At 50.8% G+C, this 12,523-nt stretch overlaps 1 protein-coding gene across 1 annotated transcript in view; it reads left to right on the plus strand.

Moving 5' to 3' along the window:
- The window catches only part of LOC104671765 (protein tyrosine phosphatase receptor type N2), a 521,621-nt gene that overhangs the window by 482,469 nt on the left and 26,629 nt on the right, over positions 1-12,523 (plus strand). The window contains exons 11-12 of the mRNA XM_030932929.1: positions 2,466-2,519; positions 5,019-5,083. Of these exons, the coding sequence (XP_030788789.1) occupies positions 2,466-2,519; positions 5,019-5,083 (119 nt within the window). The remainder of the gene's footprint in view (positions 1-2,465; positions 2,520-5,018; positions 5,084-12,523) is intronic.

Below are 12,523 nucleotides of genomic sequence, written 5' to 3' on the forward strand. Positions count from 1 at the left end.
CTTTGTAAATAAAGTCCTCAGCTGTGCCACACCCTGTATCTACACTGCACATGTCCTTGACTGCCTGTGGGTTTTTGTAAAAAGGTTGAGCACAAGGTGGGGGCTGGTACGGATATGAAAATTACAGCGAAACCTTTCCAAGGCCACCAGGCACAACATGTCAGAGAAAATGGTATCTTACGTACACCGTGAGATAGACACAGGAGTTTCAGGAGTGGGGAAGCAAGTCGAGGCCGTCATAGCCACAAATTCACTCACTAGGAGCATTTCCCAGCCAGGGGGGTTATTACTGCATTTTGCCAAAGCAGAAGCTGGCCATAAGCCACCACTGTCTACCGACTTCTTACGCTGGCCTTTCCTCAAACCAGCACACTTTCTTCAAGCGCATCTGGTTTGGGGGTTGGGGGTTGGTTTGTTTTACTGTTGCTTTTTTTGTGTACTTGGTCTCATGAGGAAAAATGAGCAACCCCTGATGACTGACAGGTGTGGACTTCCGGAAGCTGAGTTTAGTCTCTACATAGAGTGGACCACAAGGCGTGAAACACAGCAGGAAGCTGGAGGAGCAGAACTGAGGTCGTTCCCATTTGCAAGATTCAGAGGCTGAGCCATGGCCAGTAAACTCCTCTGCCAAAGGCAAAAGGCCTTTCAAAGCAAAGCCACGCACCATTTGGTCTGACAGTTGAGCCTGCTTGATTCTACATGTGCACACTTGTGCACATGCGTGTTCATGTCATGCACATGTGTGCAGTCTCATGCACACACACATGGTCTTTACCCAGCTGGAGGGCTTCCCACCCCCATGCTGGGGCGCACCCCTGGGGCCTGGTATCCATTCTGTCATCAGGAGCCCTCGATGCTTTACAGCCTGAATCAGGAATGGGACATTTTAGAAGTAGACATGGTGGGTCTATTTTCCAACCTGTTTATTCTCCAGGGACCAAGAATGTTCAAGGCCTTCTGGCATACAAGTGCTGTTACCTTTAAGGAGTTCACTGTTGTGCTCCCCGCCTCTCCCCAAAGCCTTCACACCACCGTGTGCCCCAGAAGCAACAAACACCTCTAACAGAAACGGCGATGCGGCCCTGGAGGCCGTTGCTGGTTGTGCTGTGTCTGAGCCCGCCCCATTTTCAGGCATCAGCCTCATGTTTCACAGACCAGAGGGCATCACAGATCAAGTGCCTCCTGGCTAGGCTGTGGCCGCGGCCCATCTGCAGGTGGGCACCCCGAGTCCAGGCCCCGCAGCTGCTCCTTTAACGCCCGTTGTGCGCTCCAGACTGGGCGTTCACACTCCCGTCAGAAGGGCCTTGTTCTGGTAACTCCTAGGGGAATAGCAAGAGAGGAGGAGAAAGCTCTGTGGTTTGGGCTCCGCCGTATTCAAGCATCCCTCTGCTCATTGCTCACTGGACACTCACCTCCCCTCTCCCTCCACGGCCACCCTGCCCCTTCTGGCTTCAAAGGTTTGTAGAAAAGCAACCAGTTGATGGAATGTTTACTTTCCACTGACTATTTGGTGCTGAATAGGCAAGCCTTTGCACAGAAACGTGACATTTTCCCATTTACGGTCCATACTCCCATTTTTTTTACATTTGTTTCTTGTAGGAGTTCATGCAGCACATTTAAGAACACATCCCCTTCACACATGCTTTATTCCAATAACCTGAGATTCTGTCTTTAATTTTACTTATTCAGAAATAGTTCACTGACAACTTTAATGGACTACATAAACATGTTTAGTTGTTTCACTTAATTTAAAAAAAAAAACCTGGAGTTTACAGAGTGAATTTTAAATCAGCCCTCTGTTTTGATTTAGGGGTTGGTTTTGAAATCTTAAATGTATGCTCATTTCTAATTTTCACAACTTCTGATCTAAACTCTGCACAATGAAGTTGTTTGTATACTCAAAGTTATAAACACGGAAAGGACTTGTCTTGGACTTCATAGAGGTTTCTCCGTAATTTAGATATCCTTACCAAAAGCTGACAGGTCACAAATGCCCTTGAAGATGCTGTTTTTAGATAGTACAGAAATAACAGTTTCCAATATGATGTCTGGACTGTAAGAAATTTTGAGCATAAATTGCAAAATTCAAACATTTTAATGAAGAATCAAGATGTAGTGTAACGACAGGTCAAGTCAACACAAGCAGAAAGAGGAAGAGGAGAGCCTGCAGGGGCGGGGCAGGCGGGGCGGGCCAGGAGTCCACTGGTTCAAAGCCTGGCACCCCTCCTTGGAAGGAGAAAGCGGTGTAAAGGTGTGACATTGGTTTTAAAGCTCCGATTAATAACATGTTGAGAAGAAGAATAAATGTTTGATATTATGTGTATAATTTTCATTTTCTCTGTCAAAACAAGCGATTGCAAAATGATTTCAAACACACACACCTTGGGCTTTGTTTTAATAGTTGTTTTGGATTAACGCAAAGTCTTAGTACACAACTATAATTTTTATCTCTCTTTTTATTTCAGAAAAGTAAACAAGTGCTACAGGGGCCGTTCTTGTCCAATAATTGTTCATTGCAGGCAAGTACAACTTTTAATGAATTAAGAAGTTTTGGCTATCTCAAAAAACAATCTATGCAAGGTGCTTAACTTTCTAATTGCTTAATAAATATAACTAACTGGCACTTCTAAGGAAACCAAAAATATAAACTTACTTTTCTATGCCATTTGGGTAAATACAATTGGGTGTTGCTTGTATTATGTCTGTATAATGGCTTGCTTTTTCTTGCTAAAATGCACATGGCTTGCTTTTTTTTGTTTTTAAACTCTATCGCCCAGGCTGCAGTGCAATGGCATGATCTTGGGCTCACTGCAACCTCCACCTCCTGAGATCAAGCAATTCTCCTGCCTCAGACTCCCGAGTAGCTGGGATTATAGGCACCCGCCACCACACCTGGCTAATCTTTTTGTATTTTTAGTAGAGAGGAGGTTTCACCATTTGATCAGGCTGGTCTTGAACTCCTGACCTCGAATGATCCACCCACCTCGGCCTCCCAAAGTGCTGGGATTACAGGCGTGAGCCACCGCGCCTGGCCTCACATAGCATATTTTCTAGCAGCCCACGGTGCGGTGTCCTGCCTTCTACTCACCCATGAGCATATCCTGCCACCTTACTTGTTCTTAAACCCTATGGTGCCATGACACAGAAACATCGAGACAATGTTTTCAGCCTGTTGCATTGTCTCAGCCATCAGGATGTTCAGCAGAGGCTCAGAACCCTCTGCAGACGGTGAGAAATGCTTGGGACCAGTTATGAAAAGGGACGAAATCTGTCATTACAGGAGGTACAGCCACCTCCAGTTTATCATGTGGGTTCAGGCCTCTTGGTAAAAATTCAGTGACTCATATCCTTAAGTATGTTAAAACCACACCATTAAGAATAGATTTTATGCAAAGAAAACTCAACCTAATAGTACTGTCTCTGCTGGACTTGATACCCAACTACTTTTGGTGAAGAACTCATATTCCATTTTTCTAGAAGTGTCTTACAGAATGTTCCTCCTGCCTGGAATAAAAAGGAAATCTGTCTCCAAAGAACAAACATCAAATCTGTCAAATCCAATCAAGAAGCATGTGTGTTTTGTGTGCGCATTCCTGTCTATGAGAGAGGAGGATGAAAATAGATTATGGTCTGTTGCCCTCAAAGAGTAGAGTAGAACATCTTTTACCCACAAATGTATCAAGACAAGCTACACTTAGTTGGAAGATTTTTGTAGTAGACCTTAAAATATTCATGTGAATATATGCTGTGGATAGAAGACAAGTGAGAAACGCACTCAGCAACCACAATGCTCACAGTGGCCCTTTGAAATGAGCAGTGAGGGTTACATGCAGCCCAGGCCGACTGCTTCTCCTCCTTGGTGATGCAGTGAGGGTGTGAGGATGTGAACGAGACGTTTTTGAAACATTTACCATCCCAACTACAGCATTTTTCAACCATTTGTTTGAGGAAACAGGTTAAAGCCAAAATGTACTGATTCTTTACAATCAAAAACTCACCTCTAGGCTTCCATCGTTTCTTGGGATTACAGACGGCATAGAAAGCAGAACCGAAAGCGTGATATCTGCTGGGTAGTCATGTCTTTCTTGAAGTCTTGAGAGGGAAACATTTATTCTTTTTCCGGAAAGTCACAATTGATTTTGCTAGGATTATAAACGTAAAAGGTCCTCCATTTAAAAGCCAGTCGTGGGTGTGAGCCCAAGCCCTATGTACTTTTAAGTAGGCCTGTCAAACTCTGCAACCCGGTGACAGTGTCTGCACGGGGGGAGGAAATGGCTTCACACATTCCTCATGAGGAAAGGATGGTGCTGAGGCTACTCTTCTTCCAGAAAAAAGGGGATTTTTTTTTCCTTTGCTACTGTTGAGGTATTATTCAAAACATTTTTACAACTCTAGCCCAGATGGTAAATATTCCAATTATAGCTGGTGGGATGAGAAAGAGATGAAATGAGAGTGCTTTTTAAAGAATATGATTGAGTAACGACTGTTATGTCAATTTCTCCTTCTGAGAGGGAGGACCTGCGTTTAGAAAGGGCGGCAGGCAGCCTAGGGGGATGTGCCCAAAGTGTCCCTGCCTGCATGAGCCAGCGGGGTCCAGCTGCCCACCGCCCTCCCCTCTGCGCTGGGGAGGTTGCCCAGCAACCCTAGAGAAAGCACCTTGCAGATGTTTTCTATACAAATGCCATCAACTCTGACACAGTCAAACACTTAGTTCATTTTGCTCTGGCAAAATGTACCACATCTTTGGCCAAAGAGGTGGGAACAAGCAAGAGGCAAACACATCTGAGCACAGCAGCTCGTCCCACAAGCTGCTCAGAGGCTCAAAGCCCCCAGCGGCCTCCCTTCGCCCTCCCTTGGATTCTCCCAGCCCGCGTCCTTCCTCCCCCACTCACATCCGCCATCCTTCTTTCCTCTCGCCGGCCCCACTTAAGCATGAAGGAAATGGGCTGTCACTAGCTGTGCGGTGGGTCAGGCTTCCGTGTGGACGGCAACTGTCATTTCTCTCCTTCTGTTGGCAGCGACGGTGCAGGCCGGAGCGGCACCTACGTCCTGATCGACATGGTTCTCAACAAGATGGCCAAAGGTGAGGCGCAGGCACCGCCGCTTTGTTGTGGCCGAGCTGGGATGGCGTTGCCATGGCAACGTCGGGTGCCGAGTTCGCGGGAGGCCCTGGAAAACGTTCGCGGATTGTTGTCCCTCTGCTGGGCCACAGGAAGGTGGTTTGCAGCGAGCACATTTGCTTCTGAGACTGGTCGCTCGTTACCTGCCTCTGTGTGCCGAGCACACGCGGGTCCCTGACAGGTGTTTGCCGCATAGGCTGCAGCGTTAACCTCACAGCCGCGGAGAAACCACCCTCGGGCCCTTCAGTGTCGTTGCGGTGCAGAACGTCGCTCCAGTATTCGATGTACCTTCACCGTTGTTAAAACGGTATTTGCAGTAGAGTCACACTAAAAATACCCGTTAGTAATTGCCATCAAATGTCAGTCACCCCATCTCAAATGAGCCTTTCAGCCCTTTTTGTGAATGTCCTTCTTACCTAGGGAATCTCTGTGTGTGCTATGGGAGGCTTTCCTCTCGGAGATGGCACGGGGAGTCTTAGACTGAGGCCCGTGGTGGGAGGAGGTCAGGTTTGGCAGAGCAGACGGCGTGGGGTGTCTTAGACGTGAGGCACAGGGTGCGAGGACGGGTCCAGCAGCAGCGTGGGAGAGCAGATCTGCGCGCTGGTCTGGCTCTGCCAGCAATGAGGTTTATCACTTTGGACAGAGCTTTTAACCTCTCTGGGATCCAGTTTTCTCCTACAAAAGCATGGGGATTGAGCTCTGGCATTTCTCAAAAGGTGGTCTCCAGAGCACCCAACCTCTAAGGTCATCTCTTTGAGTAGGGCTCAAAGAGACAGGGCTCCCCAGCCAGGTGAGCTTGGGAGGAGGCAGGCACTGAGTCTGCTCCTTGGGCATCACAGGGCAGGTGCACACGGAGAGGCCCTGAGGAGTCCAGGGCAGAGAGATGTGTCCAGCTTCCCTTGACTCAGCGCCTCTGACACTTACTTGAGAAGAGTCTGCATCAGCCTTGCGATACCCATTAGCGTCCCATGGAAGGTGGGAGGCACTGAGATGGCAGCATCCCACGGTCTCTTTCCCAGCTGTGAATCAACAGTGCCCTTCGTCTCAACACACACGCATATATGTGTTCATATGGAGACCTCCACCTTCCAGAACATCCCATTCTTCGTCACTGGCCCAGTGACAGGAGCAGGCATTGGTCATAGAAACAAGTTTCTATGCACTTCCATGAATGCCAGCAATTTTAAAATAAGCATTTTCCTTACTTCAGTTTCTTCTGGTTAACAAAAAAAAAGACATAAATGTGTGAAGATAAAACAACAGCCATGACTTTATGGAGAAGGACTGGAGAGCCTGGGCAAGTTCTCCAGCGTCCTGCAGTGGAGGGGAGGGCTGCAACCCAGCCCCACACCCCACACCCACCCGATACCACCAGCATCCTTTACTGGCTGCTGGGGAGAAATGAAATCAGTTTTTGTGCCACCAAATATCATTTTAAACACCCAAGATTCATTTAGTGGTGGGAATGGGCAAACAAAAACAAAATGCAAACACTCTGGTAATACTTTTAATCCTTTTTTGTTTGTTTGTTTTGGACATGACACAATCCTTTTTGTCATTTAAAAGTCCATTTTTCCTTGTCCATTAATGCTGCTGTGTCTTATCAAATATTTCTTTTTCTTTCCAAATTTACAGCTATTGGAGCTCAGAGCTATCCATGGAATTTGTGTTTCTCCCCTTATCACGGGCCCTCCCTTCTTTCTCTCTCTCACACATAAAGATTTTCCTTCTCTTAAACCAAAATATCTTCAGAACGTTACGGATCATTTGATGTAAGTGTTTCTGACCAAGCCTGTGTTTGTGAACATGCGACGTCATGAGCTGCTGGGGAGTACCTGTGTTTCCAATGAAACCTGCCAATCCAGGGACCAGAAGCACGGGCAGGCGGCCGGATGCAGGTGGCCCCATTGCGCGTCTCCACAGGGATGGGATGGAGCCTGGGTTCTGAGTGGCTCAGGTTCACTCCACAGAGAAGGAAACATGGAGAAGTATGTCCCAGCCTCAAGACCCCAATGCGGGGGGCAGGGCTGGCATATTGTCCAGGCACCTGAACTACTGTTCACTGGCTCCATTGTGGCATGTAATGTCAATTCCACTTTGAGAGTGGGCTCAGCTTTGGACAATACGCATGCAGCCATGTGGAACTGGCCAAAGAGGACCGGCGTGGGGCCTTTGCTGAGATTGGTGACCCCCCTCCTGTTCTTGACCTGCTCCTCTTTCCCTGGGGTGTGTGCGGTGTGAAATTCCCTGACCCGGGGCCCAGGCCATGGTCTCAGGAGAGATCAAAGGGCAGGCGGCCCCTCTGCCGGCTGAGGTGGGCCTTTCCCAGGCCTCCACACTGAGAGGCCGGGGTTTTGTTCTGGTGCAGGCTAGGCCCTGCCCGTGTGGCCCGGCGTCTTTGTCTGGCCTGAGAAGCCGGAGGCCCCTATTGCAGACCCAGCGTTTCTCAAATGATCAAAGGCCCAGAGCCCTGGACGTGAAACCTTTCTTCCCATTTTCCTTTCTGTAAAGGAATGCGTTGCAGAAGACCAGAGAACGCCCTTCCCAAGCTTCCTGGGCAGTGCCAGCACTGACGTTAGGGTCCTCCAGTCCTGTGTGCAGGGCCTCTGCGTGCTTTCAGCTCCACCAGCTGTGGCCGCAGACAGCAGAGCGGCACTTGTCCACACGGCCTGTCAGGGATTAAGGCCTTTGGGCCTAGTTTAAGGGCCTTTAAAAGCAAACTTGGAATAGTTGAAGTTCTTTCTCCACTGTCTAGTTTAGCAGCAAGTAGACAATGATGCAGTTTGGAGTGAAAGTCAACAGGCTCATGTTCTGCAAAGGGTTGTGTGGAGGGAAAGTAGGCACCAATCTGTGAAGTGCTTGCACATGTCATTTCTGTTGCAGCAGATATGTTTCCAACTCATCGATAATAGATGATTGCATCGGAATCTGTTTTTAGGTAGCCTATTCCTCTCTCATTGAAGGGCTTGGCTCACATGTAGCAAAAAATGTTTTTTTCAAGCAAGATATTGTCCAAGGTTGTGCTTTTTACATTTTTGTCAGTGACCTCACTTACTGAGGGTATTTTTCTACTTCCCCACAGTTTTTTAAAGGGATGAGGAGCAACCAGCACCGGGGGGGCTCCCCAGAGATCAGGTCGGCTGAGCCTATGCTAGGCGGGGTTAGGCTTCACTCCCCAGGGGCCAGCACCGAAATGCAGTGGCTGAGAAGTGTGGCCACGCTGCCGCAGCATTCCCACCAGGGTCTGTGCCTGGGCCAGAAGAGGGTGGCTGTGGGGCCCCAGGTGCAATGGAGGCCATGCCAAGCAGATGCCATATGGCCCCCCCACGGCTGTGATTGTTGACAAGACGCAGAGTGTGTCTGGGGGGACTCATTTCTTTTGTCTGGCAGGAGCCACACAGACTGGGAATTTTGTGTTCCAACATGAATCCCCATGGCTTGTGAACCCATGCTGGAGTGACCTTTAAACTTCAGCCAGCTAGGAGTACGTTCCTAAGTAATCTCACAGAGTGAATGTGAGTGTGTGGTGGGGTGTCCACACAGGTGTAGATCCAGCCCCAGCTCTCAGACTCAGCGACTGGACCGGGTACTGTTGTGTGTGTGGATACACATCTCCTCGCCTGTGGGGAGGGATCATTTCCGTTCTTTGTTTCTGTGAATCTGACTATACTGCGCACCTCATCTAAGTGGAGTGATGCGACGTCTGTGCATCTGTGACTGGTGTATGTCACTTTGCATAATGCCTTCAAGGTTGGCCTGTGTTGTGGTATGTGACAGCACTAACTTTCTTTTCATGACTGACTAATATTCCATGGCACAGGTGGACCACACTTTGAGGATTCATTTGCGTATTAATGGACATTGCCATTGTTTCCAGCTTTGGGCTGTTGTGAGAATTCCTGCTGTGAATGTGGATCTGCAGATGTCCACTCGCATCCCTGGAGCTGTCCCTGGGGCGGAACGGCCACATCGACCGTAATTCTCTTTACCTCTTGGCTGTTTGATTACAGCCATCCCAGTGGATGAGTGGATCTCACTGTGGTTTTAACGTGCATTTCCCTAGCAACTAGTGACGCTGAACATCCTTTAATGGCTTATTGGTCATTCGTGTATCAACTTGAGCAAAGCAGACATTTCAAGTCCCTTGCCCATTTCTGAGGTGGGCTGTTCAGTTTTTTTCTGCTTGAATTCTAAGAGTTCTTTATATATTCTGAATACTACTCCCTTATCATGTATGTAATTTGCAAGCATTTTCTCCCATTATGTCAGGGTTTTTTACTCTCTTTTGATAGTGTCTTTGTTACACAAAAGTGTTCAATTTTGATGAAGTCCAGTTTATCTTTTTAAAAATCTTTTTCTTGTGGCTCACACCTGTAATCCCAGCACTTTGGGAGGCCGAGGCGGGTGGATCCCCTGAGGTCAAGAGTTCGAGACCAGCCTGGCCAACATGGCAAAACCCAGTCTCTACTAAAAATACAAAAATTAGCCAGGTGTGGTGGTGGGTGCCCGTAATCCCAGCTACTAGGGAGGCTGATGCAGGAGAATCACTTGAACCCGGCAGGTGGAGGTTGCAGTGAGCTGAGATCGTGCCATTGCACTCCAGCCTGGGCAACAAGAGAGAAACATACCTCAAAAAAAATTTTTTTTCTCTTTTTTTTTCCTGTGCTTTTAGTATCATACCCGAGATATTTTGACCAAATCCAACATCACAAATATCTTCTCCTATCTTTTCGTAGATCTCCCTCCTATATTTTCTTCACTTTTAAGGGCAGGTTCCAGTAGTAGATGGAAGACTGCCTGTGGGAAGCGAGAGGGGCTATGGAGCAGAGAGCCGGTGGCCTCAAGCATGTGCAAGAGCACCTGGGTCTGATCTGCTGTGCGTGGTGAAGCGGGAGCACGTGGGTCCTGATCTGTGCGTGGTGAAGCGGGAGCACGTGGGTCCTGATCTGCTGTGCGTGGTGACAGCAGAACGTCTTTGCGGAATCGTGTTTTATGGCTCCCCGGACTTTGAAGGCCTGCCGCCCTCCAGAGCCGCCTTGTTTTGTACAGTAGCCACATGTGGTTCCTTAGAGTCGCTAAAATTGGATAAAGTTTACAAGTCAGCTCTTCAGTTGTACCAGCTGCGTGACATAGCCACCATGGCTATGCCAGGCGGTGAAGCTGGAAGCCACTCCTGCCGCCACAGCAGGTCCCGGTGGGCCACACGGCTCCACGGTGGCACTACGGTGGCTCCTGACTACACCCTCACCCTCTTCTCATCTTGCCGGGCCCAGCCCCGTCACCCCTCCTGTGCTGGTCTCCCCGTTCCATTTTCCCCTCCTGATCAGGTCTCACACAGCAGTCAGTGAGATGCTTTAGACAGAAAGACCTTGGGTGGCTGCCTCAGCCCCGGAGCTGTCCCCAGAGCCCTGGGCAGGCTGGCCACTGCCCGTCCGCCTTGGTGGGTCACGCTGGATCCTTCAGCTCCAGGATTCAGGGCTTTGCAGGTTCTTTTCTGTGGCGTGGGGGGCACAGCCTTCCCCTCCCCAGGGCACATCCCCCACCGTCTGTCCTCTCTGGAGTCCCACTGGTTCATTCCTTCTCTGGCAGATGCCAGGGTAAACCGTGAACGTGTGGCTCCAGCTGGTGGCAGGGCAGCATCCACTGCATGCTAGGTCCATGCTGATGCTGGTTTGGCACCTACTGCCTGCCAGGCGCGGGTTCTGAGGGCAAAACAGGGAAGCCCCATCCTCCCGCCACATCTTCCTGCTCTGCCGAGAGACAGGGAAGGGTCTGTGGCTGCAGGGTGGTGGGGAGCAGACAAGGACACCCCCAGATGCAGAGCTTCACTCACAGGCCGGGGCTCAGGAAGACCCGCAGAACGCGTTTCACCAAATGGAGGGGCCCTAGGGGCTGTCCATTCTGACCACTTTGTTGCAAGCTGAGGAAGCAGTTGCTGGAAGGGGTCCGTTCTGACCACTTTGTTGCGAGCTGAGGAAGCAGTTCTGGGAGGTTGGGTGACTTGCCTCAAGGCCTCCAGCCAGCCGGGGTCAGATGCAGAACCCTGCTCAGTCTGCAAAGGCTCAAGGCCCCAGAGGGAGGATGGTGGACGGCACACGACCCCAGGAATGGCGCTCAGAGGCACAGCGTGGTGTGTTCCAGGGCTCCAGGGACAGAGGGGCAGCTTAGCTGGGGAGTTCGTTTGGGGCTGTCATGGAAACTACCGGAGGAAGAGGAAACTGAGGGCCAATGGTGGGGCCTGGGCCGCTGAGCTCAGCTCTCTCTGGGCACAGCCTGGAGTCTACAGGGAAGTGGGAGAACCCAGGCAGGTGCTGGGGGACCGGCCGGGCAGTGCAGGACCCAAGGGCTGAGGGGATGGCATGGCTAGGCAGTGCAGAACCAGACAGCCGGGGGACCAGCTGGGCAGTGCAGGACCGAGAGGGCCGGGGGATGGAGCTGGAACTGAAGAACAGGCCCGCTCAGCCTTCTGCAGACGAGACTTAGGGGGACGCGAGGGCTGGGCAGAAATGGGAAAGCTGAGCGGGAGATGTCTCGCTTTTATGTTTGGCTGAAACGTGAAAACATGAAGTGTTAGCGGGAAGGGGACCTCACAGGCACGGTCGGCCCGCGGTGTCTCTTGTCTCGCTCGGGCAAGTTTCAGGCTGAGACAGTGCCCAGAATTGGGTGAGGTGGGAGAAGGGAAGGGCAGAGGGAGCCTGTCTGCACCCTTCTCTTTAAGGGAGAAATTGCCTTCCGTCGGGCAGCAGCAGGGCCTCCTGCACTGCGCGTTGTTTATTTTCCGTGCCTTTCCTTCCCCTGAGCTTTTCTGGTGCAAGAGAAACAGTGACGGATGTGGGGCGTGAGGTGTCCCCAGGTTCCTGGGCCGGTCTGCAGTGCCCTGTCCCGTGTAAGGGGCAGACGATGGACACTGGTTGGAGCAGCGGTCCAGGGGCGTGGCTGACCCAGCAGTGTGGCTGACCCCACCCAGGCAGGGCACAGGCAGGGCACAGGCGGGCACAGGCGGGGCACAGGCGGGGCACAGGCAGGCCCTGGTGTTGATCGCCAGGTGGGAGCGTGTGGACAGTGTGAGACCCACTGGTCTTGGGAAACACACTCCGGGTGTCCATGTGGGCAGCACTGCCCACCATCCTTCGATGGTCTCCTTGGGTGTCTTTGTCCCTGTGCATGCAGCTGTCCTCACTGAGTGTACCAGCTCATGAGTCTCCCACCTGCAAGGGGTCAGGCCGGCCCTGCTGAGCCAGGGTTCACACAGCCTGGCTGCAGGGGCTCCTCACCCACTCCAGGGTCTGATGTCCTCACCTGGGGAGTCCTCTGCTTCTCCTCATGGACACGCAGACACCTCAGGCCCATTGGATGCCGAAAGATGTCGTTCAGGTCCCACCTGGCCGAGGGCCGTCCCTTCT

Source organism: Rhinopithecus roxellana, chromosome 6, assembly GCF_007565055.1.
Source record: "Rhinopithecus roxellana isolate Shanxi Qingling chromosome 6, ASM756505v1, whole genome shotgun sequence".
In the NCBI taxonomy this organism is placed as follows: domain Eukaryota; kingdom Metazoa; phylum Chordata; class Mammalia; order Primates; family Cercopithecidae; genus Rhinopithecus; species Rhinopithecus roxellana.